The 26,746-nt window shown below is 44.8% G+C and overlaps 1 protein-coding gene across 1 annotated transcript in view; it reads right to left on the minus strand.

The window, feature by feature from the left end:
• Nucleotides 1–1,718: 1,718 nt before the first annotated feature.
• LOC137533355 (serpin A3-5-like) overlaps nt 1,719–26,746 on the minus strand; it is a 59,557-nt gene continuing 34,529 nt past the window's right edge. Inside the window, exons 4-5 of the mRNA XM_068254722.1 lie at nt 17,698–17,845; nt 1,719–2,093 (exon numbers count right to left, since the gene is read on the minus strand). Of these exons, the coding sequence (XP_068110823.1) occupies nt 1,905–2,093; nt 17,698–17,845 (337 nt within the window). The 3' untranslated portion in view covers nt 1,719–1,904. The remainder of the gene's footprint in view (nt 2,094–17,697; nt 17,846–26,746) is intronic.

Genomic DNA, 26,746 nt, shown 5'->3' on the forward strand with positions numbered 1-26,746 from the left:
TTTTTTCAGTTTTGCATCCATCATTAATAAAAAGCCCATAATTTATAAAGTAACAGTATTATACCCTCTTGACATACATATTAAAAAAGTTCAGTCCCTAAGAAAACTATTTATGTATTTTTTATAATTGTAAATTCATTTTATTTTTTTTTACAAAAAAAATAAATGTTGGTAACTATTGGGGAGTGTGGGAGGTAAGGGGTTAATTTAAAATGTACTACCTAATTACTAATTTACTAATTTAAAATGTAAAAACGGGTCTTTGCATTAAAAAAAAAATGCTTTTAGATGTAGTTTTACTATTTGGCCACAAGATGGCCTCAGTCTTTTTTTTTATGCGTCCTGTAAGCGAAATATGTATGCTTACAGGAAGTGTACGGAGGATGGGAAACTTATTTATTAGAGTGATCGTGCAGCTTCTCATAGAAGGCGCCGATCATTGCTACGGGGACTTCCCATTCATTGATCTCCTATCGGGCAGATGGCAACGTGAACGAGCGCACAAATAAGCGGGAGCGCGTACAGCAGTGGTAGCAGGGGGGTACGTATATTTACTCCCCTGGGCGTTTAAATTAAGTTTGCAGGGGAGTAGATATACTGTACTGAAGCTGTGAAGTGTATAGGTTAGATTAGGTAGCTGCCCCCCAGTATAGGCTAGATTAGGTAGCTGCCCCCAGTATAGGTTAGATAGGTAGCTGCCCCCCAGTATAGGTTAAATTAGGTAGCTGCCCCCCAGGTAGTTTAGAATAGGTAGGTAGGTGCCCCCCAGTATAGGTTAGATAGGTAGCTGCCCCCCCAGCATAGTTAGGTAGCTGCCCCCCAGCATAGTTAGGTACCCGCCCCCCCATAATGGAGGGGGGAGTCAGCCACGGGGAGGGCAGCCCAACCTCTCCTTCCCTTCCTCTCCGTGGGCCACCCTCCGTGCTCCCCCCTCCGAGTCTGACTGCAGAGTGAGCGCAGGGAAGCGCTATGTACAGAGCTAAACAGGAAGCAGTGCGTGTATCAGCGGCTGGGCAGAGGAGCTGACCAGTGGCGAGTGAGCGGCAATTGGAACGCAGGCAGGTGAGTTGCCCTCTGTACACAGCACTTCCCTGCGCTCACTCTGCAATCACACTCGGAGGGGGTAGCACGGAGGGGAGAGCACAGAGGGCGGCCCGCGGAGAGGAAGGGAGGGAGAGGTCGGGCTGCACTTCCTGTGGCTGACGCCCCCCTCCATTACAGCGCCCCCACTCCTTCAGCGCTCAGGGTGGCCGCACTGGTCGCACGGCCCTAGAAACGGGCATGCATGTATCTCACTCTGCCATGCCCCCCTCAAGGTGTTAGACCCCTTGAAACATTTTTGGCCAGAAACAGTGTTTGTAGTTTTTTAAGTTCGCCTGCCCATTAAAGTGTATTGCGGTTCGCTATGTTCGCCGGTTCACGAACTTTTCCGCAAGTTCGCGTTCGCGGTTCGCGAACTGAAAACCGGAGGTTCGAGCCGTCTCTATTTAGGAAGCCAAGAGTAGAATAGTGGCATGATCCAGCACCAAAGTTACCAGGCGCCTTAACCATTACATGGACAGATAATACATTAAAAGGAAAAAGGAAAGGATTCGGTAGTGACACATTGAGTCCCCCTGCCTCTAGGCTATGGCTGCTCTGTCTATTGTTACACCACCTGTCCATTTATGACCCAGACTAAAGTAATGGTAGACAATTTTAAATCAGTTCAAGACAGGTTTGCTGAATCAGTTTTATTTTTGAGTGATAGAGAGAATATATTTCCGAGAGACACTTAGAAAATCAGAGACAGAGTTTCCTTAACCCATACATTTTATGAGATTGATATCACACCAGTAATGTCACATCACAGAAGGAGATAAACTGCTGTATTCATTTATTGCAGCTACAGGGCTTCTGGGAGCCTAGTTCTCTGGTCTCATGATTCTCCCAGCGAAGAGAATGGTCCTTGTGAACTTATCTAGGATGGTCATCAGAAAAGGACGCTTCACTGCAATGACACGTGGTTTACTTCTCTCAGTTCCCACGACACCGGTCGCCCCGGCAGCCTCAGTCCCCTCCTCGTTTACGGTCACCACTGATTTATGGACAGCCTGCAGACCCCCCCACCAAAAATAAAATAAAAAAAATTAAGACCAGGTTAAAATAATACATAACATTACATACATACATAACAATACATTCATTTTATAATTGAAAAAGAAAAATAGGGATATTAGTCCTTATTATTGGATATTTTGTAGAACATAGGACTGTAGAACGCATACATCAAATAAGGGTGCAAAGGAAAAAGGGCGTGGGGTGCAGATGATTCGAAATGTTAAAGGACAACTGTAGTGAGAGGTATATGGAGGCTGCCATATTTATTTCCATTTAAGCAATACCAGTTACCTGGCTATCCTGCTGATGCTCTGCCTCCTATACTTTCAGCAATAGCCCCTGAACAAGCATGCAGCAGATCAGGTTTATTTGACAATTTTGACAGATATGACAAGATTAGCTGCATGCTTGTTTCTGGTGTGATTCAGCCACTACTTCAGCCAAATAGATCAGCAGGGCTGCCAGGCAACTGGTATTGTTTAAAAGGAAATAAATATGGCAGTCTCCATACACCTCTCACTACAGCTCTCCTTTAAGATATTATCTATAAAAATATTTTTATTGTTTCTTCATCTTTATCTGCGATAGAATAATAAATATGTTATAATACGGGTAATAAAATCGCAAACTATCATACATAACAATGAAAATGAAAATACATTTACAGTGGTAATAAGCATAGTAAAACATTGGTAAATATTACCAATATTTTACTACAACTAAACCTAACCCTACTCTCACACAGAACCCTCCCTCTACCAATGCCTAACCCTAAGACCCCTATGATGGTGGTGCTTAACCCTAAGACCCCCCTGGTGGTGCCTAACCCTAAGACCCCTATGATGGGGGTGCTGAACCCTAAAACCCACCTGGTGGCGCCTAACCCTAAGACCCCCATAGTGGTGCCTGACCCTAAAACCCCCCTTTCTGATGCCTAACCCTAAGCCCCCCTTCCTGATGCCTAACCCTAAAACTCCCCTTCCTGATAGAGATGGCCCTAACGGTTAGTCAGTGCACAGTCACCCGGCAGATATCAGCTGTTCGCGCCGGCTCGTCATCAAAAGGAGCTAGTGGCAGACAGCATGTATTGGCACCTGGGGTCAACCAGCCAACACGTCCTTCAACACCTGCTGTTGCCACCCCCAGAATGCCGTCATTCCAAAGCTCACCAGTGTGGCATTTTTTGTGTGTGTCTGCCTCTGATAACAACAATGCCATTTGCAACCTCTGCCAAAGGAAGTCCAACACCCACCTAGGGACAACTGCTTTGCGAAGTCACATGATCTCACATCACAAACACCTATGGGATGAACACATGAGGAAAAGCAGCACACAAACTCAAAGCCACCCTCCTCCTCCTGGTCCAACATCTTCAGCCATGTGAACCTCTGCTGTCCTTGTCCCCTCTCAACCTCCCTCCACCCCACCGCCTCTCACCTTGAGCAGTTCCTGCTCATCTGCCCACAGTCAGCTTTCTGTCAAGGAAGTTTTGGAGCGGAAGAAGCCAATGTCTCAGAGTCACCCCCTTTCCCGGCGTCTGACAGCTGGTTTGTGGAACTGTTAGGCTGCTAACTTTTATTATACAAGCTGGTGGAGTCTGAGGCCTTTGCAAAAAAGGCCAAAAAGTCGTGGCATCTCTGGCACACAGTATTGGGGCAAGGGTCCATCTGACCACTGATACTTGGTATGCAAAGCACGGTCAGGGCAGGTATATCACGTACACATATCACATGCGCATTGGGTAAACCTGTTGATGGCTACCAGCCTGTCAAGCAAGGAATGCGTGGCTCTGCAGCAAAGTTGGTGACACCACCACGACTTGCAGGCAGTCCTGCTGCCACCCCCTCTTCTCCTCCTACTTCTCCTCCACCCTCTTCGCTATCCTCCTCCACTGCTGCAGCTTTCTCTACTAGTACAACAACTGCACCCCCAGCTCCCCAGGGCCTATTCCACATCCCAGGTACGACGGTGTCACGCCATCCTGGGCCTGACTTTCCTGCAAGATGAGAGTGACACTGGACAAGCACTCCTGGCCACTCTGAATGATTAGGTGGATCAGTGGCTGACCCTGCACCAACTGGAGATCGGAAAAGTTGTGTGTGACAACGGAAGCAATCTGTTGGCGGCATTGAATTTGGGAAAGTTAACACATGTGCCTAGGTAAAAAAAAGTGTTGACTACCTAACTTTCATTAAAATGAATGAAGCATGGATCCCGGAGGGATACTGCCTGCCTGAAGACTTGTAAGTCAGTCCCCACACAGCATCTTTGCACGCTGCGACTGACTTCTCCACCACCACCAACAAAGGGTTGAGGCTGATCCTGAACCTAATTTTTCTGGCATGTGACTGACTGTACATGTCCAATGTTTCTGGCCTCTGGTGCTACACAGTGGCTGCAACAACCAGGCACTGGAAGTGGAACTCACAGCTGAACACTTTCTGCTGCCATTCGCCCGCCCCCGATCATGTGATTCATATCTCTCATGTAGTGTTGGGCGAACAGTGTTCGCCACTGTTCGGGTTCTGCAGAACATCACCCTGTTCGGGTGATGTTCGGGTTCGGCCGAACACCTGATGGTGTTCGGCCAAACTGTTCGGCCATATGGCCGAACTAAGAGCGCATGGCCGAACGTTACCCGAACGTTCGGCTAGCGCTGTGATTGGCGAACGGGTCACGTGTAGTGTTGGGCGAACATCTAAATGTAATACAGATGAGAGGTTCAATAAACAGGGACCGGAAACGCTAACCCATCACAGATGTTCATTGTTCATGTTACTTGGTTGGGGTCCGGGAGTGTTGCGTAGTCGTTTCCAATCCAGGATTGATTCATTTTAATTTGAGTCAGACGGTCTGCATTTTCTGTGGAGAGGCGGATACGCCGCCGATCTGTGACGATGCCTCCGGCAGCACTGAAACAGCGTTCCGACATAACGCTGGCTGCCGGGCAAGCCAGCACCTCTATTGCGTACATTGCCAGTTTGTGCCAGGTGTCTAGCTTCGATACCCAATAGTTGAAGGGTGCAGATGGATTGTTCAACACAGCTACGCCATCTGACATGTAGTCCTTGACCATCTTCTCCAGGCGATCGGTGTTGGAGGTGGATCTGCACGCTTGCTGTTCTGTGTGCTGCTGCATGGGTGTCAGAAAATTTTCCCACTCCAAGGACACTGCCGATACCATTCCCTTTTCGGCACTAGCTGCGGCTTGTGTTGTTTGCTGCCCTCCTGGTCGTCCTGGGTTTGCGGAAGTCAGTCTGTCGGCGTACAACTGGCTAGAGGAGGGGGAGGATGTCAATCTCCTCTCTAAAGTCTCCACAAGGGCCTGCTGGTATTCTTCCATTTTGACCTGTCTGGCTCTTTCTTCAAGCAGTTTTGGAACATTGTGTTTGTACCGTGGATCCAGAAGGGTATAAACCCAGTAATTGGTGTTGTCCAGAATGCGCACAATGCGTGGGTCGCGTTCAATGCAGTCCTAGGCCGAAGAGGTCATAGCCTAGGGTCACAAAACCTGTTTATTGGGCAATTTCAATGGTGGCGAGTCTGACGTACATAAATCGCAGCAATGGCCGTTAGCAACGTCTGAATCTCACGAAATGTCTCATGCAGGTAGAAGACATATTGTTAGACTTGGGCTCCAAAGATGGGTTCCCTACATCTCTGCAAACCAGAGTTACAGGGCTCCAAATTTGGTAAAATCCCCCATAGGCTTTCATTGGGCCTCCTATTTACAGTTCCAAAATCTCACATCTTTTCAAAGGGCAATTACTCAGCAGTGGCAAATTTTCTAGCATTGTAGGGACCCTTAGGGGGAACATGACTGGTGAGTTTCGGGCCCCTAGGCCAAAGAGGTCAAAGTCTGAATCTCACGAAATGTCTCATGCAGGTAGAAGACATATTGTTAGACTTGGATTCCAAAGATGGGGTCCCTACATCTCTGCAAACCAGAGTTACAGGGGTCCAAAATTGGTAAAATCCCCCATAGGATTTCATTGGCTCCCTATTTCACTTTCCAAAATCTCACATCTTCTCAAAGGGCAATGGCTCAGCAGTACCAAATTTTCTAGCATTGTAGGGGCCCTTAGGGGGAACATGACTGGTGAGTTTCGGGCCCCTAGGCCGGAGAGGTCATAGCCTAGGGTCACAAAAACCTGTTTATTGGGGCTATTTCAATGGTAGTGATGGTGACGTACATAAATCGCAGCAATGGCCGTTAGCAAAGTCTGAATCTCACGAAATGTCTCATGCAGGTAGAAGACATATTGTTAGACTTGGATTCCAAAGATGGGGTCCCTACATCTCTGCAAACCAGAGTTACAGGGGTCCAAAATTGGTAAAATCCCCCATAGGATTTCATTGGCTCCCTATTTCACTTTCCAAAATCTCACATCTTTTCAAAGGGCAATGGCTCAGCAGTACCAAATTTTCTAGCATTGTAGGGACCCTTAGGGGGAACATGACTGGTGAGTTTCGGGCCCCTAGGCCGAAGAGGTCATAGCCTAGGGTCACAAAAACCTGTTTATTGGGGCTATTTCAATGGTAGTGATGGTGACGTACATAAATCGCAGCAATGGCCGTTAGCAAAGTCTGAATCTCACGAAATGTCTCATGCAGGTAGAAGACATATTGTTAGACTTGGATTCCAAAGATGGGGTCCCTACATCTCTGCAAACCAGAGTTACAGGGGTCCAAAATTGGTAAAATCCCCCATAGGATTTCATTGGCTCCCTATTTCACTTTCCAAAATCTCACATCTTTTCAAAGGGCAATGGCTCAGCAGTACCAAATTTTTTAGCATTGTAGGGACCCTTAGGGGGAACATGACTGGTGAGTTTCGGGCCCCTAGGCCGAAGAGGTCATAGCCTAGGGTCACAAAAACCTGTTTATTGGGGCTATTTCAATGGTAGTGATGGTGACGTACATAAATCGCAGCAATGGCCGTTAGCAAAGTCTGAATCTCACGAAATGTCTCATGCAGGTAGAAGACATATTGTTAGACTTGGATTCCAAAGATGGGGTCCCTACATCTCTGCAAACCAGAGTTACAGGGGTCCAAAATTGGTAAAATCCCCCATAGGATTTCATTGGCTCCCTATTTCACTTTCCAAAATCTCACATCTTTTCAAAGGGCAATGGCTCAGCAGTACCAAATTTTCTAGCATTGTAGGGACCCTTAGGGGGAACATGACTGGTGAGTTTCGGGCCCCTAGGCCGAAGAGGTCATAGCCTAGGGTCACAAAAACCTGTTTATTGGGGCTATTTCAATGGTAGTGATGGTGACGTACATAAATCGCAGCAATGGCCGTTAGCAAAGTCTGAATCTCACGAAATGTCTCATGCAGGTAGAAGACATATTGTTAGACTTGGATTCCAAAGATGGGGTCCCTACATCTCTGCAAACCAGAGTTACAGGGGTCCAAAATTGGTAAAATCCCCCATAGGATTTCATTGGCTCCCTATTTCACTTTCCAAAATCTCACATCTTTTCAAAGGGCAATGGCTCAGCAGTACCAAATTTTCTAGCATTGTAGGGACCCTTAGGGGGAACATGACTGGTGAGTTTCGGGCCCCTAGGCCGAAGAGGTCATAGCCTAGGGTCACAAAAACCTGTTTATTTGGGCTATTTCAATGGTAGTGATGGTGGCGTACATAAATCTCAGCCATGGCCGTTAGCAACGTCTGAATCTCACGAAATGTCTCATGCAGGTAGAAGACATATTGTTAGACTTAGATTCCAAAGATGGAGTCCCTACATCTCTGCAAACCAGAGTTACAGGGGTCCAAAATTGGTAAAATCCCCCATAGGCTTTCATTGGGCCTCCTATTTACCGTTCCAAAATCTCACACCATTTCAAAGGGCAATGGCTCAGCAGTGGCAAAACTCACCAGTCATGTTCCCCCTAAGGGTCCCTACAATGCTAGAAAATTTGGTACTGCTGAGCCATTGCCCTTTGAAAAGATGTGAGATTTTGGAAAGTGAAATAGGGAGCCAATGAAATCCTATGGGGGATTTTACCAATTTTGGACCCCTGTAACTCTGGTTTGCAGAGATGTAGGGACCCCATCTTTGGAATCCAAGTCTAACAATATGTCTTCTACCTGCATGAGACATTTCGTGAGATTCAGACTTTGCTAACGGCCATTGCTGCGATTTATGTACGTCACCATCACTACCATTGAAATAGCCCCAATAAACAGGTTTTTGTGACCCTAGGCTATGACCTCTCCGGCCTAGGGGCCCGAAACTCACCAGTCATGTTCCCCCTAAGGGTCCCTACAATGCTAGAAAATTTGGTACTGCTGAGCCATTGCCCTTTGAGAAGATGTGAGATTTTGGAAAGTGAAATAGGGAGCCAATGAAATCCTATGGGGGATTTTACCAATTTTGGACCCCTGTAACTCTGGTTTGCAGAGATGTAGGGACCCCATCTTTGGAATCCAAGTCTAACAATATGTCTTCTACCTGCATGAGACATTTCGTGAGATTCAGACTTTGCTAACGGCCATTGCTGCGATTTATGTACGTCACCATCACTACCATTGAAATAGCCCCAATAAACAGGTTTTTGTGACCCTAGGCTATGACCTCTTTGGCCTAGGGGCCCGAAACTCACCAGTCATGTTCCCCCTAAGGGTCCCTACAATGCTAGAAAATTTGCCACTGCTGAGTAATTGCCCTTTGAAAAGATGTGAGATTTTGGAACTGTAAATAGGAGGCCCAATGAAAGCCTATGGGGGATTTTACCAAATTTGGAGCCCTGTAACTCTGGTTTGCAGAGATGTAGGGAACCCATCTTTGGAGCCCAAGTCTAACAATATGTCTTCTACCTGCATGAGACATTTCGTGAGATTCAGACGTTGCTAACGGCCATTGCTGCGATTTATGTACGTCAGACTCGCCACCATTGAAATTGCCCAATAAACAGGTTTTGTGACCCTAGGCTATGACCTCTTCGGCCTAGGACTGCATTGAACGCGACCCACGCATTGTGCGCATTCTGGACAACACCAATTACTGGGTTTATACCCTTCTGGATCCACGGTACAAACACAATGTTCCAAAACTGCTTGAAGAAAGAGCCAGACAGGTCAAAATGGAAGAATACCAGCAGGCCCTTGTGGAGACTTTAGAGAGGAGATTGACATCCTCCCCCTCCTCTAGCCAGTTGTACGCCGACAGACTGACTTCCGCAAACCCAGGACGACCAGGAGGGCAGCAAACAACACAAGCCGCAGCTAGTGCCCAAAAGGGAATGGTATCGGCAGTGTCCTTGGAGTGGGAAAATTTTCTGACACCCATGCAGCAGCACACAGAACAGCAAGCGTGCAGATCCACCTCCAACACCGATCGCCTGGAGAAGATGGTCAAGGACTACATGTCAGATGGCGTAGCTGTGTTGAACAATCCATCTGCACCCTTCAACTATTGGGTATCGAAGCTAGACACCTGGCACAAACTGGCAATGTACGCAATAGAGGTGCTGGCTTGCCCGGCAGCCAGCGTTATGTCGGAACGCTGTTTCAGTGCTGCCGGAGGCATCGTCACAGATCGGCGGCGTATCCGCCTCTCCACAGAAAATGCAGACCGTCTGACTCAAATTAAAATGAATCAATCCTGGATTGGAAACGACTACGCAACACTCCCGGACCCCAACCAAGTAACATGAACAATGAACATCTGTGATGGGTTAGCGTTTCCGGTCCCTGTTTATTGAACCTCTCATCTGTATTACATTTATGACTGCATGGCGACAAAATGCAAATTGCTATCCGCACGCTTCTTGTCCTCATGCAAGGCCTGGGTTGTTGTGTCTCAAAGCGTGGCCTTCTCCTCCTGCGCCACCCTCCTCTTGTTCCATCACGTGTGCTGCTGCTGGGTTAGCGTTACCGCTCCCTTTTCCTGGAACCTCTTATATGTATTACATTTATGACTGCATGCCGACAAAAAGCATGTTACCTGTGCAAAGAAAACAGACATTTCCCGCATTTAAAAGACAGTTTTCCCTTTGAAACTTTAAAATCGATTTTCTCAAAAACTATAAGCTCTTTTTGCTAAATTTTTTTTCCTCTTGTACCCACTCCCAAGGTGCACATACCCTGTAAATTTGGGGTATGTAGCATGTAAGGAGGCTTTACAAAGCACAAAAGTTCGGGTCCCCATTGACTTCCATTATGTTCGGAGTTCGGGTCGAACACCCGAACATCGCGGCCATGTTCGGCCTGTTCGGCCCGAACCCGAACATCTAGATGTTCGCCCAACACTACTCTCATGGCATCAGGAGGCGGGGAATAGCAGCAGGAAGTGTTCAGCTGGATGCACTGAGAAGAAGGTAATTATTAAACCCACTCCTTTTGCTAGTCTGCAAGGCTTAAGGTGAACCTCCAGACTAAAAAATCTACTCAGCAGCACTGAAAAGGCTTGGTGTTTCTTTAACAGTTTCACAGCATCAGAACTTTGTTTTTCTTACCCAAGCCTAGTTTTTAGCTACACAGAAGCTAAGCTCCGCCCCATCAAATAAAACTGCCCAGGCATTTTTCCCTTGATGCTGTGCAAAGCATGATGGGATTTCTGATGTTGTTGTTCTCGTTCTGCTGTTTTGGTGCAATTTTTTTTTTTTTAATTTGAGATTTGAAGCCTAGCACACACAGCTGGGAGGGGTAATCAGGACACAGTACAGTTGGAACTGTGTCTCATGCTCCCTGTCACCTCCTTTCAACCAAAAAGATGGCTGCCCCCATGAAATCACAAACATTTGCCTGTTCTTTTAAAACAGGGTGGGTAAGAGATTATGTTACCTATCTATTTTAATTAACATAACTAATGTAACTTAACTATTTCAGCCCGCGGGGATTTTTTCACCTTATGCAACAGAGCAATTTTCACCTCCCATTCATTCGCCAATAACTTTATCACTACTTATCACAATGAATTGATCTATATCTTTTTTTTTGCCGCCACCAATAAGGCTTTCTTTGGGTGGTACATTTTGCTAAGAATTATTTTTTTCTAAATGCATTTTAACAGGAATATTAAGAAAAAAATGGGAAAAATTTATTATTTCTCAGTTTTCGGCCATTATAGCTTTAAAATAATACATGCTACCATAATTAAAACCTATGTATTTTATTTGCCCATTTGTCCCGGTTATTACACCATTTACATTTTGTTCCTATCACAATTTATGGCGCCAATGTTTTATTTGGAAATAAAGGTGCATTTTTTCCGTTTTGCGTCCATCACTATTTACAAACTTATAATTAAAAAAATGTTCATAATATACCCTCTTCACATGCATATTTAAAAAGTTCAGACCCTTAGGTAACTATTTATGTTTTTTTATTGTATTTTTTTTTACAAGGCTTAGCTGTGTTTATGGGGCAGGAGGAAGCCTTGGGTAAGTATCGGAGCTTTATATTTATTGATCTCTGAGTTTCTTTAATGGCAGTATGTTTGTGTAGGCTGAAGTTCCACTTAAATAAAGAAGTGTGTGTGTGGCGGGGGGCTTTTGTGCAGAAAAGTGGGATGTGTTTTAAAATATAAACATATATTTTTGGCTGTGTTTGCATAGCGGAGGGTTGAGCATGGACCAAGGGGGGCCCCATAGTTCCAATTCATTGATCTAAGTCCCCGGTAGAAAGACCAATGGCATCTGACCAGAAACCGTCATCTTTCTGATGAAAAAAAGTTTCCCGCCCTCCTTATGCTTCCTGGACATGAAAGCGTTCGCTTCCAGGACTAAAAAATTTTTTTATGACAGTGGCCATCTTGTGGTCAAATAGTAAAGCTACATCTACATACATTTTTCAATGAAATAAACACACATAATTACATTTAAAGTTAACTGTTTACCTCCCACACCAAAACATTACCCAAATAAAATTTGTAATGAAAAACAAAATAAAAAAAAAGAACAAAAAACATAAATAATTACCTAAGGGTCTGAACATTTTTAATATGCATGTAAAGAGGGTATATTACAATTTTGTTTTAATTATAAGCTTGTAAATAGTGATGGATGAAAAACTGAAAAAATGCACCTTTATTTTCAAATACAATATTGGCGCCATACATTGACAAAGGGACATAATAAGTCACCTGTATCTCTGATGTAGGATGACGGGGCCGTTACATGGGGTTGCAAGAAAAAGTCAATAAATTGACTGCAATGTTCGTTGAGGCTGCCAATTCCTGATATAATCGGGCGACCCGGTGGGTCGTCCATTTTCTTATGCACCTTGGGGAGCATATAAAAGGTGGGAGTTATGGGTTTATCTACCCACAAAAAGTGTTTCTCTTTTTCACTGATTACTTGCTGTGGCACTGGAGTCTGGGGTAATCAGTGAAAAAGAGAAAAACTTTTTGTGGGTAGATAAACCCATAACTCCCACCTTTTATATGCTCCCCAAGGTGCATAAGAAAATGGACGACCCACCGGGTCGCCCGATTATATCAGGAATTGGCGGCCTCAACGAACATTGCAGTCAATTTATTGACTTTTTCTTGCAACCCCATGTAACGGCCCTGTCATCCTACATCAGAGATACAGGTGACTTATTATGTCGCATTGACAATCTGGAGGTACAAAAGGAAACCCTTTTAATAACTTGCGATGTAGAATCCTTATATTCTAATATTGACCACACACATGGCTTTATGGCAGTCAAATATTTTGTGGAGATGGGAAGTGCCATGGAACGAGAACTTCAGGGATTCATTTTGGAGCTATTGGATTATGTCATGAGGAACAACTTCTTCCTGTTTGATTGACAATATTTTCTTCAGAGGAGGGGCGTCGCCATGGGGATTAAATGTGCCCCATCGGTGGCGAACCTCTTTCTGGGTTGGTGGGAGAGGGAGACAGTGTGGGCGGCGTCGATGGAGCGGTACCACCCCTTTATCTTGGGTTGGTATCGCTTCATCGACGACCTGCTCATACTCTGGCAGGGACCAAGGGAGGAGTGTACAGCATTCCTGGAAGCTCTAAACAGAAATAATTTGAACATCAAGTTGACAGATGGTGGATTTTTTAGACGTAAATATCTATAAGGGTCCCGATAACAAATTACAAACCACCATCTATAGGAAGCCCACTGCCACCAACAGCTTGTTGGAGTATGGCTCATATCACACCACAAATCTCAAAAATAACATCCCAGTGGGACAATTTATTAGGGTTAAGAGGATTTGCTCAACAACAGACGCTTTTGAAGCTGAAAGCAAGGTTTTAAAGAGGCGATTTAAGGACCGAGGATACCCCAGAAAGTGTGTAGAACGGGCCTTCAGGCGAGCCAGAGCAACACCACGGGATAACCTTCTATCGACTAGACCAAAAAAACATAATACTCTGACAAGGTTGATCACACAATACAATACAGCATGGCCCCATCTATATAATATATTGGGCAAACATTGGGGCATTCTTCAGAATGACCCTATTTTGAGGAACTGTATCACCAGTTATCCAAGTATCACGGCTAGAAGGGCTCCTACAATAAAGAACATTCTAAGCAAGAGCCATTTCCAAATGGAGCGTCCTCGGATTGGTATAAAGGGCAATTATAGGTGTGGAAAATGCTCCATCTGTCCACTTATGAAAGTCAGCAAGAACTTCTCTAGTAATGTCACAGGACAGGAATTCGAGATCAGACAATTTATCAATTGCCAGACAAGTGGCGTTATATACGTACTTCAATGCCCATGTGGAAAACAGTATGTGGGCCAAACTAAGAACCAACTAAAAACTCGGATACAAAAACATGTATCCACTGTCAAGTTGGCCGAACGGGATAAGGTTGACAATAAGAATTTAACATCAGTAGCAGAACATGCTTTGCTCTTTCATGATGGTAGCTTAAAAGATTGGACATGTATAGGTATTGAGAGGCTCTTCCAGAATAAGAGAGGGGGTGATATGGTTTTGAGATTGCTCAGGAATGAATTAAAATGGATTCATAAATTGCGCACTAAACAACCTCGGGGCCTTAATGAGGACACACATTTTTCGTGCTTTCTAGGTGTCTAACTAATTGATGATGGGTCTTTGCTTTCTTTCTCTCTCCATATATATTTTTCCGTTCCGGTGAATTTGAAACCTACAAAGGGACATATATTGTTGATTGATATGACATCTTTGAGGGAGAAGAGGGGTAAGTGACTCAGCTTTGCCAAACAACCTTTTTCCACCATGGATTACACGTGTGAGTTTACCAATAAATATGTGTACTTTGGCGTTCCTTGATGGGGCTGCTGTACTTGGGTTGCCTCTTTTTATATCCCCCTTTGGTCTTTCTGGGGGGTATCTCCCTATTGCACCCCTTACTATTGTCACCAAAGTTTAACCTCTTTATCCCGATTGAGGTGAGCAATCGTGGATTCTCACTAGTTTTGTGTACTTTAGTCTCCTTAACTCGATCTCTCCAATCCGGTTAGTTTGTATCGCATCCCCGATTGAGGTGAGCAATCGTGGATGGTTGTCTGTCAATCTCTCTATTGTAGGACATATGGGCCAAATTTGGTCATATTCAATCACATGATTTTGACAATTTGTTTTTCTTTAGTCTTTAGATTCTCCCTTTTTATCCCTGGATGTTTCTTTTTCCATCATAACAACATTTGAATGAAGAAATACCTTATACATACTAGGATGGAAATAGGACCATTTTCTTCTGGATTAATGGACTATCTCTGCACTATTCTTCTCTGGCCACTAGATGGCAATATTGTTTTATTTTCAAGTCTTTGCACCAATTTACGGATGCATTTCTTTTCAAAACGAACAATGGAGTACCATATACTATGGATTGTGAATGTAGCATTGACTATTGGATATAATGAAGTTAATATAAATGTGATTACAGATATTTACATGTATGTGTATGTGTTTATGTATTGAAATGATCACGGAGCCTTCTAGCGCAGGCGCAGTTAGCTTTGTCCTCAGGACCTGATTGTTCACTATCACGTGACCCAGGTCCTTGCACATACGAGTGGCGTGCGCCGATTGGTCCGCACGCCATTGGTAGGTCACGTGCACGGCCGTGCACGCAATAACGGAGCTCCGTCATCAGCATACAACCCAACTAATCCCAGTTCAGAGCAGCCTCTTTTGAAGCAGCAGATCAGCTGCGATCGCGTTAGGCACGGTTCTTTCTCCCGGCTCCCAGCTCACATCGGTAAGGCCACACATTCACTGTTTATGCACTCTATGTATGTGACTACACATTGTTATTTATTGTGGTTATTTCTTGTACTGAGTCTGTGTGGGGGTTGTGTGCTTGGACAGGTCCAGCGTTTTTTTGCTGGGACTGGGTATGCACACGGCTCCTGCACACACTTATTTGTTTGATCATTTATGTATTTATTTCCTTTTCTACAGGGTTAGGTATATCTTTATTTATTTTTATATTTTTTCAACATGAATTTACAGCATGAATCACGTTATTAGGAATATGTCTATGGACAATTGATCCTCTTTCATATATATTTTGCACAGTGTATATTGGTATAGTAATGTGTATCTATTGGGCACTAGGCACTTTGCACTTGACACTTTTGCATTAGGCACTTTGTTGGCCTTCCCTATAAACTTTCTGACTATTGTGAATTATTGAAATATTTTTGTCTATGAGCTGGAATATCAATTACTATTGATTTAAATCGGGAGATTTTAATTGATTTTAATATTTGTTTTACTTGGATTGTGAAATAAAGTTGTATATTCTCTTGCATCACTTATGTGTAGAGCTGTTTTTGAATCTCTTAATCAGGTGTTGACCTATATTGGCAGTTTTTCTTGGAGTGTATGGTTATTTCATAGCCAATTGTTTTTTTTTCAGACATTGGCAATATTCGCTCATCTAGTTTTTAAATTTAGGCTAGCCCCCCGATCAGTGAATGGGAATATAATCCCCATTCACCGATCTAACTTTCCCGCAGAAATACCGACGCTTTCTCTCCAGAGAGCGCGGTATTTCTGCCCCCAGGAAACTTCTCCCCAGCATTTTAGTTCCTGGATGCGAGATTGTTCGCATCCAGGACTTTTTTCACTGTGGCAATCTTGTTGCCAAATAGTAAACTGCACCCACATACATTTTTAATAAAAAAAATATTATTTTACATTTAAAATTAGCAGTTTCCCTCCCACACCAAAAAATTACCAACATACACTTTTTTTATTAAAAAAAAAATACAATTAAAAAAAAACAAAAACAACATAAATAGTTACCCAAGGGTCTGAACTTTTTAAATATGCATGTCAAGAGAATATGTTATTATATTATTTAAAATTATAAGCTTATAAATAGTGATGGACGCAAATTGAAAAAATGCACCTTTATTTCTAAATGAAATATCGGCACCATAAATTGTGATAGGGGCATCGTTTAAATGGTGTAATAACCGGGACAGATGGGCAAATAAAATACATGAGTTTTAATTACGGTAGCGTATATTAATTTCAAACTATAATGGCCAAAAACTGAGAAATAATGCATTTTTTTCATTTCTTTCTTAATCTTCCTGTTAAAATAGATTTAGAAAAAAAAAATCTTAGCAAAATGTACTACCCAAAGAAAGCCTAATTAGTGGCGGAAAAAACAAGTTATAGATCAATTCATTGTGATAAGTAGCAATAAAGTTATAGGTGAATGGATGGGAGGTGAACGTTGCTCGGATGCATGAGAATTTCGGCACTGCGGTGCTGAACCGGTTAAATGTAATAATGTGGGTTTATTAAGTTAAAAAATAGTAGATGTATTTTTACTATTTGGCCACAAGATGGCAACAGTGAGATTTTTTTTTCTTAGTCCTGGAACTCGCTCCCAGGAAGCACTATGAGGACGGGAACCTTTTTTCTTTTCAGAAAGACTGCGGCCTCTGAATAGAAGCCGTCGGTTTTTCTGCCGGGGAGTTAGATCAATGAATGGGAACCATGCAGGGATGGTTGTAGTCAGCGAACTTTGCTACGCTGGAAATACGCGTAGTTCTACGCAATTACCCTTCGCCAAACTACCGCTTTGAAATCAAATATTTGCTTCGTATGCATTTCGTAGACTACTCGTTAAAATACGCATTTACGCGTAGTGCGAAGCGTAGTGTGTGCGGATGCTTATGCCCGCATGCAGAAAATTTTACGCATTAATTCCTCTTTAATTGCTTATACCGGGAACTCTTCTATGCGTACATTCCCCTTTCCAATGTGTAAATTTTGCACGTGGAAAATTAGACGCGAGTATTGCATTCGTAGTTCACTACGCAATACACATGTTAACTACGCATAGTGGGCATAAGCTACGCATAGCGTTACTTTCGCTATGCGTAAATTCGTAAGCGTAGTTTTGAAACTTCATCTACAAACTACAATGCGTAGATGCGAACTACGATGCGTAAATTCGCACTGGCGTAGTTTCTGCTCACCCTCTGATCTCTGGGTTAACAGGAGGGGCGGCATGGGAGAGCGCGTGCGCACGCCGTTCGCACGCGGTAGCTGGCCGAAGCCCGCAGCAGCACAGCAGCAGCCGTCTGGATGTGAGCATCACATCCAGGCAGCATAAATGGTTAAACAATACAGTTAGGCAGTTAGTGAAAAGGGATCTCACCTGGGACACCCGCAGATTATGAGCTCCGTTAATCCCTGAAAGATCAGCATCATCTGTGAAGACTGTCTTCATACCCATCTCCCTCAGTTCCTCCTTCAGGTCCAGAGATGGGGAAATGGAGAATTTTGGGACCAGTAAACAAACAGGCCTATGGGTGGAAGAAATAGACATAACTGACAAACATTTAGAAAACATTTCACCCCACACTAGGTTACGTTTAAAAGCATGTACAGCTAGAACAGGATAAAATTGCTTCATGCACTAAATTAGTAACATGTGTTACACAATTAGAGCAACTTGTGCTACCTGGGTAACATTCACGTTGCCATGGTAACACTGGGTATGCTACTTACACAGGTATTGTTCTGCGTGTTACCATAGCAACTCACTCATTACACAGGTAACGTGGGTTGTGCTAGTTGCATAATGCACACCCCTCCCCTGGCATAAGTACGGGTAAAACTGACATCCTCTGCCCGTGTTTGGAAAATATTGTGAGAAAAAAGGCCCCATAAGTGATAACATGGGCGTCGTTATTTTTTTTTTTGGGGGGGGTGTAGAGAGAGAGCACTATATAGCAATCTCTGCAGATAAACTATACACCAACTTCTTACTTGGAAAATCACCCAAAACCCAAAGAGGGGCAAGTCCTGCGTCTCAGACATTTCAGATGGGTGGCGCCTGCGCTGCCCAGACTCTTTTACATGCTGGAAAGAAAGTCTGGGTGATGCAGATGGACATATAATTTCAGGGTAATAGACTGTAGACTGAGCCAGAACCATCCATGACCAGGGGGCTCCAAAGCATGGTGCACAATTTCTGCTGCATCTCCCGAAGTATAGTGACAGAAGAAGAAAAGCGTTGGCACTACAGTATTTGCGCTGAATTTGGAAGGATATAGCATATAACTTTAAAAAACAATTGTGGACAAGCACCATCAAAAATAATTATAAATTATACTAAGGGGAATGTGCTAATTGGGCAATTTAGTATTGAGGAAAAAAGGAGAAAGTTCCCAATATATACAGCACCAGACCACTCAATAGTATTCCAAAAATAATACAAATTTTATTGGTAAATCGTAATCAGATTACAATTGGTAAAAATCACCTGAGGTGATAGCAGCCGTGTATACAAAAATAATAAAAATACAATATTCCAAAAATTATAAAAGTAACAATGGCTCCCAAAGCCTCAATAAAGCGTCAATTTGTAAGCAGACCAAGGTAAATAATAAATAAATAAATAAATAAATTGCACAATTCCAAATAGTGAATAATAATTTACACACTAGTACTAAAGTGCCAGGGAAGAGAGGCCATCATAGGTCTCAAATGTAAGAAGAAAGTGATCAGAGTGTCACTGCAGCGATTGTATAAACAGAGATCAAGTGAAAAGGGTTAAGAAATATAGAGAAAGGTGCTAAAACACTTACATGACAGAGGTAAGGGAGGAGTATACGTACCAGCCACTCGCCTTATTTATTTATCGATGCATTTCTTAAAGGGGTTCTTTCGCGAAAAAAGTAGGCAGTTAAAAAATGTGACAGATGACAGGTTTTGGGCCAGTCCATCTTTTTAAGGGGGATTCCCAGGGCTTTCTTTGTTTTCAACAGCATTTCCTGAACAGCAGTTTAACTGCCAAAATAGCAAGATACCAGCCGGCCTCCCTAATCACTTGCACACTATTTATGTCAGTTAGATTTTGCAACTGTTGTTCAGGAAATGCTGTTGAAAACAAAGAAAGCCCTGAGAATCCCCCTTAAAAAGATGGACTGGCCCAAAACCTGTCAACTGTCACATTTTTTAACTGCCTACTTTTTTCGCGAAAGAACCCCTTTAAAGGCACAAGTGTCACTTTATTATTATTTTTCACTGTTCTGGGTATAATCCTTAGGACTTTAAGAGATGTATTAGTGGTTACAATGTATTAGATGATTACCTTGGTCTGCTTACAAATAGTGTTGGGCGAACAGTGTTCGCCACTGTTCGGGTTCTGCAGAACATCACCCTGTTCGGGTGATGTTCGAGTTCGGCCGAACACCTGATGGTGTTCGGCCTTTTAAGTTCGGGTTCGCCCCGAACTACTGAATGGCCGCCGAACAGGGCCGAACAGGGCCCCTGTTCGGCCGAACAGGGCCCTGTTCGCCCGAACATGCCGCAATACGGCCCCCCTATGGGGTCGCAGGCATAAGGGGGGAGCATGCCCCGATCGCGGGGGGAGGGGTCGGAAATTCCCCCCACCCCCTCCGCTAGCGTTCCCCCCTTTGCCCGCTTCCCCATACAAAAGTTTAAGGCAAGTTAAATAGTACTTGGTGGCTGGCACTGGCAGTGGAGTGAGGAGGAGGAGGAGTCCGAGTAGCAGAGTGACGCGTTGAGGCCGGGCAGCGGGCGGTTCAGCGGTAGTACCCTTGTGGTACTTCCGCCCTTTCTCTGACCTCACGTCCTCTGCATACGAGGGTATGCGTCACGCGTACCCTCGTATGCGTCATCACGTAGAGGACGTGAGGTCAGAGAAAGGGAGGAAGTACCACAAGGGTACTACCGCTGAACCGCCCGCTGCCCGGCCTCAACGCGTCACTCTGCTACTCGGACTCCTCCTCCTCCTCACTCCACTGCCAGTGCCAGCCACCAAGTACTATTTAACTTGCCTTAAACTTTTTTTATGGGGAAGCGGGCAGAGGGGGGAGCGCTAGCGGAGGGGGTGGGGGGAATTTCCGACCCCCCCGCGATCGGGGCATGCTCCCCCCTTATGCCTGCGACCCCATAGGGCCCCCAAAATGGGCATGTTCGGGGGTCCCATTGACTTCCATTGAGTTCGGCGTTCGGGCCAAACATCTGGCTCATGTTCGGCCTGTTCGGCCCGAACCCGAACATCCAGGTGTTCGCCCAACACTACTTACAAATTGACACTTTATTGAGGCTTTGGGAGCCATTGTTATTTTTATGATTATTGGAATATTGTATTATTATTATGTTTGTATACACGGCTGCTATCACCTCAGGTGATTTTTATCAATTTTAATCTGATTACGATTTACCAATAAAATTTGTATTATTTTTGGAATACTATTGAGTGGTCTGGTGCTGTATATATTGGGAACTTTCTCCTTTTTTCCTGGATATAGCATATAACACACACCTCTTCATCCACACTTCTGGTATTGATAGCGTGCTCTGGTTGATTAGAAGTTGCAATACGATAAAGGAGAGGAGAGGGAGACAATCGGCACTGCTTCTACTGCTATTTAATCCAGAGTGCGGTGGAACACATGTAAAAAATCCAAGACAGTGTATCTTCAATTTGTGGCATCAAAAATATTCATTCAACATAAACATGCATGATCGTACCATTGTCTGAGGTGAAACGGCCGTAAGGCTATCTGTGCCCAGCACCCACCGTTACCACACCACCTCAGACAATGGTACGTTCATGCATGTTTATGTTGAATGAATATTTTTGATGCCACAATTTGAAGATACACTGTCTTGGATTTTTTACATGTGTTCCACCGTACTCTGGATTAAATAGCAATAGAAGCAGGGCCGATTGTCTCCCTCTCCTCTCCTTTATTGTATTGTATCTCCCCAAGTATAGTGCAAATTAACGATATCCATGCCAGGACTCAAGAAATTGTTGAACATCATTCCCGACTTTTATGCTGTGAATACACGGGTCATTTCTGCCGCTTGATTCTGCACCCGATCGTTTTTGCTGCTCTATTCTTCCACTCATTTTTCTTATCTTTTTCAATTCACTTCAATGACAAATCGAGGAGCAAAATGATCGCACGGTGATAGGACATGTCAGAAATTATCTAACCATCAGCTCAAAGATGACCTGTTTATTCCCACCATAACCTTCAGAGGAAGATAAGAAACACAACATTCTTCTGGGAGATAAGGACTCCACAGGGAACATTGCCCCCTGCCATAAACTAAGAGGCGCATTGAGAACAGAGTTGCTCATCTGCTACAACATCTGCCTGTCATCACAAATATTTCCTTTCAATTCCTGCTAGTGGAAGCATTTGTTGACTTTATGAGGACTTCCACTGTCCACCAGCAGGTGTCTCTCCTTGTACTGGAAATTCTGCAGTTCCTCAGCTCACCTGAAGATGTAGCTCTGGAGACTATCTGAAGAGATACCTGACCACTGTGCAGCATTTAAGGTGTACCTGAGACAGGCTATATGCAAGTATTTATACTAACCTGGGCTTCCTTCAGCCCCAGGAGGTTTGTGGGCTCTCTCTGCATCACCTCCAGTATTTTGGCCAGTCCTTCAGAGCATGCACGGCTTGGCGGTGTGCACGCCCTTGCCGTGGTCCCGTCCGTGGGAGCGTTCTGCATCTGCGCAGTGCTACTGCACAGGCACAGAACGCTCCAGGCTGCAGGAGCATGACGGGGTGTGGGTGTGGCCAAGCATGTGCAGGAGAGCACGGCCGGCCAGAATAACAAGGGGATTGCTAAAACTGGAGCCGTCGGAGAGGACGCCAAGAGAGCTCAGGGATCTCATGGGGCTGGAGAAAACCCTAGGTAAGTATAAATAGTTGCATGTAGCCCATTTCAGGTTCTCTTTAAAGGACAACTGACATGAGAAAAATATGGAAGCTACCATGTTTACTTCCTTTCAAAAAAATACCAGTTTCCTGGAAGCCCTGCTGATCTTTTTGGCTGCAGTAGTGACAGAAACGTGCATGCAGGTTATCTTGTCAGAGCTGATAATAATGTCAGAAACACCTGATCTGCTGCATGCTGGTTCAGGGTCTATGGCTGAAAGTGTTAGAGGCAGAGGATCAGCAGAACAGCCAGGCAACTGGTATTGCTTAAAAGGAAATAAATATGGCAGCCTTCATATACCTCTTACTTCAGTTGTCCTAATGTCCTTTAAAGTCCCATACACACCCAAACACATACTCAACAGCGGTCTTTTATACAGCACAATTATCAAACAATTTTTGTTGTGAACACAACTGATAAAATTAGATTGACGTCTTATCAGTTGTGTGAACAACAGCAAACAACTTTTTTTGGTTCTTTCACTGCTGTTGAGCGTGTGTGTGGGGCTTAAAGGGAACCAGAGACGAAGGAACCATAAAAATGGAAAAAGATTTTATACATACCTGGGGATTCCTCCTCCAGCCCCATCAGCCTGGATCGCTCCCACGCCGGCATCCTCCGCTGCCTCTATCCGCCAGTACCGGGTCCCATCATTTCCGCCGGACACGGCCAGTTTTCCGCATCCACAGGGACTCCCTCCGTCTCTTTACGCATGCGCCTGCGCAGTACGGAGGGAGTGCACTGTGCTTGGGTCGACTGGCCCTGACTGGCCGAAATGATGGGACCCGGTACAGGCAGATAGAGGCAGCGGAGAAAGGTGGCGTGGGAGCAATCCAGGCTGATGGGGCTGGAGGAAGCCCCAGGTATGTATACATCTATTTATTCATTCGTTTCTGGTTCTCTTTAAGGCTGATGCTGCCAGCTGGACGATGCTAGATCATTTTGATAATTGCCTTGGGACCCTAGTCATTGTGTCCAGTGGAAATGTTCAAAGATTCCTCCGCACACCTTCCATGGATTAAAACCAATTCCTTTATTAAATCATCGTAGAAAAATAGCAAAAATAGAGCAGCATGCAAGCTGACGCATTTCTGATATATATCATCGGACGTCCTCAAGGCTGTACTGCGCAGGCGCAGAACTACTGTGCCTGCGCAGTACAGCCTGGAGGACGTCCGATGACGTCAGCGCGACCGCGTGAGACGCACGTTGGAGCGCACAAGAGCCCGACCTGGAAGCTGGCCTGGCCAGGTCGGGTGAGCCACGGGAGAAGACTGGGAGCCTCCGGAGCGGTGTCGAGGGCACGTCCTGCCTGCCATGGGCTGGAGGAAGCCCCAGGTAGGTGGATTAGTATTTTTATTTTTTTTAAGTAGTCCGTGGATCTTCCCTTTAAAGTCAACCAGAGACAAAGCACCCTCATGTATTTTACTATATATATATATATATATATATATATATATATCAGTGGGAACATTAGAGAAAACACCTACCCTGCTCTCTGTTTCATCCTTCACTGCTCAGCCTGCTTGTTATCAGCCATGATAAAATCCCCGACTGAGCATTCAGTCTGGATTTGCTGAGGAATCTTTATAGCTGAATCATTATAGCAGAGCCACAAGGGGGCAGGCTTGGGCTTGAAAAGACAGAGAAGACAGACTCAGCTTTAATGATTCCTGAGCAAAGCCAGACTGAATGCTCAGTCGGGGATTTTATCAAGGCTGCTAACAAGCAGGCTGAGCAGTGAAGAATGAAACAGAGAGCAGGGTAGGTGTTTTCTCTAATGTTCTATGATATATTTGGTAAAATACATGAGAGTGCTTTATCTCTGGTTCACTTTAAACTACTGGCTGAAACTCTCTGAATGTGTCTTCACCATCTCCCACTGCTGAATAGACATTGCCCATTGTCCTTTACATAGTCAGGGAATTTACTAGTAAGATAAAAACATTCTGCTCCTCTCTGGCGAGGTCTTCTCCATGTCATGGACCATGCGGGCCGTTACTCTTTAGAGAGGCAGAGCCATATGCTGCCCGGTACAGGCAAGCTGGCTATACAACCCAGCCTTCATGGAGGACAAGCCAGACATTTTAAACAATACCATCTTGCTTGATCCATGCCATGGAGGGGAACTTGCAGAAGAGTGACAGAAATCTTTCCCTGCTCCTAAAAAGCCCCTGTCCAAGGACTAGGGGCTTATCCCCACCTCAGGTGCCCAAGTGAAGTTGAGAGTAACTTAACATATGCATGTGGGGAGAGGTCCTGAGGTGAAACTTGGTGGAATATTTTCCTGACTTGTGGTTTTCTTTCTCTAACATCATCTTTTTCTATTTCCTTTTTCTTTGCTTTCTTTATTCAATAATTTTGATTGCAGAGTTGCATTCACCCCCCTCCCCCTGCTGCCCTTTTCCCACGCCACCATCATGACACTGAGGAAGATTGAGTACTGTTAGGCTGCTTACACACAGGGACGTTACAGGCGCAACGCACAGCAATGTAACACAAGTGGCCTGTTCACACTGCCCACGTTGCGTTACATGTAACGCTGCACGTTGTCCGGAAAGTGCAGCATGCTATGGCGTTAGAGCGGCTATCGCCGCGTTAGACTGTTTGCACATGCTCAGTGGGGGGCGGAGAGGAGGCGGGGAGAGCCAGCTACAGTAGCCGCGCACATGGCTACTTAATATTCACTGCACTGGCGGCCGCTGATTGGCCGGCGGGACCACGTGATGCGGAGTGTCTCGCTCCGCATCACGTGGTCCCGCCGGCCAATCAGCGCCACTCTGGGAGACCTTATAGGGATAGAGCCGCCTAACGCGGCTCACTCTACCGTCCTCTCCCGCACCACCATGCGTTGTGTTAGGTGCACGTTATGCGACCTTAATGTAGCACTTAACGCAACGTCTTGGTGTGCAAGTAGCCTTAACCTAAATGAAACAATCTTTCAGATAGGCCCAGTGCACACCGAGCGGTTTTTGGAGCGATCTGCCGGCCGCATCCGCCTCTAAAAACGCTTGTCTAATGTATTGCAATGGGATGGTGCACACCGGCGGTTTGCGGTTTTTGCCAAGCCGCAAACGCGCCTCCTGCTGCGCGTTTGCGGTTTTCGGAAGCGTTTCGTCCTCAATGTAAAGTATAGGAAAAACGCAAACCGCTCTGAAAAACGCTAGTTCAGAGCGGTTTGCCAGGCATTTTTGTTACAGTAGCTGTTCAGTAACAGCTTTTACTGTAACAATATGTGTAATCTGCTACACAAAAACGCACCCAAAACCGCTAGGTATGTTTAGAAAACCTCTCTAAACATACCTAGAATCGCTCTGAAATCAGCTCCCAAAACCGCTAGCGTATTGCGGATCTGCTAGCGGTTTTGGTGTGCACTGGGCCTAAGTCCCAAGCAAAGAGCCAACCATTATTTTTCCCCTGTTCACCATAAAGTGAGAGTTTTCCCATAGGTTGTAGCTAGTTGCATATTGAATACACTTCTTATTTTATATTAATACACCTGTATGCAATTCAATCTGTCGCCAAAGTTCCCCTAGGTAGAGATGGCCCGAACGGTTCGCCGGAGAACTTGTTCGAGCAAACCTAGCTGGTTCGAGTTCGCATCGAACCGCGAACACTTAGCGAGTTTGACGCGCCCCCTATACTACATCATTAGGCTAAACTTTGACCCTCTACATCACAGTCAGCAGACACATGGCAACCAATCAGGCTGCACTCCCTCCTGGAGCCCCCCCTCCCTTATATAAGGCAGCAGCGTTGGCCATGTTCTCACTCTGTGTGCTGCTGTATTAGTGAGAGAAGGGAGAGACATTGGAGAAATAGGGAGAGCGATAGTTAGGAGATCTGTTAGCTTGCTCCTTGCTGACATTTGTTGATGAAAAGCACCCCAAAACAGCTCTTTTGAGAGCTAATGTTATTCTGATGTGTTTTTGTGTGTGTGTGTGCCACTGACTCTGCATATACAGCCCTGTTTGTCGCAGCTGGCCCTTGCTAATTGCTGTACTGTGCCAGGCCCAGTATATTCAGTGCATACCTTTCACTGCCTCTGTGTGACTGCACTTTATATTATACAATACCACCACCAGTCAGTGCATTCCTTTTCCCTGCACCTGTGTGACTGCACATTTGTATTATAGCAGCATTCACTGCATACCTTTTCCCTGCACCTGTGTGACTGCACAATTGCATTATAGCAGCAGCCAGTGCATACCTTTTCCCTGCACCTGTGTGACTGCACAATTGTATTATAGCAGCAGTCACTGCATACCTTTTCCCTGCACCTGTGTGACTGCACAATTGTATTATAGCAGCAGTCACTGCATACCTTTTCCCTGCACCTTTGTGACTGCACAATTGTATAACAGCAGTCAGTGCATACCTTTTCACTGCACCTGTGTAACTGCACATTTTATTATACCCCCAGCAGTCACTGCATACCTTTTCACTGCACCTGTGTGACTGCACAATTGTATTATAGCGGAAGTCAGTGC

Source organism: Hyperolius riggenbachi, chromosome 9, assembly GCF_040937935.1.
Source record: "Hyperolius riggenbachi isolate aHypRig1 chromosome 9, aHypRig1.pri, whole genome shotgun sequence".
In the NCBI taxonomy this organism is placed as follows: Eukaryota; Metazoa; Chordata; class Amphibia; order Anura; family Hyperoliidae; genus Hyperolius; species Hyperolius riggenbachi.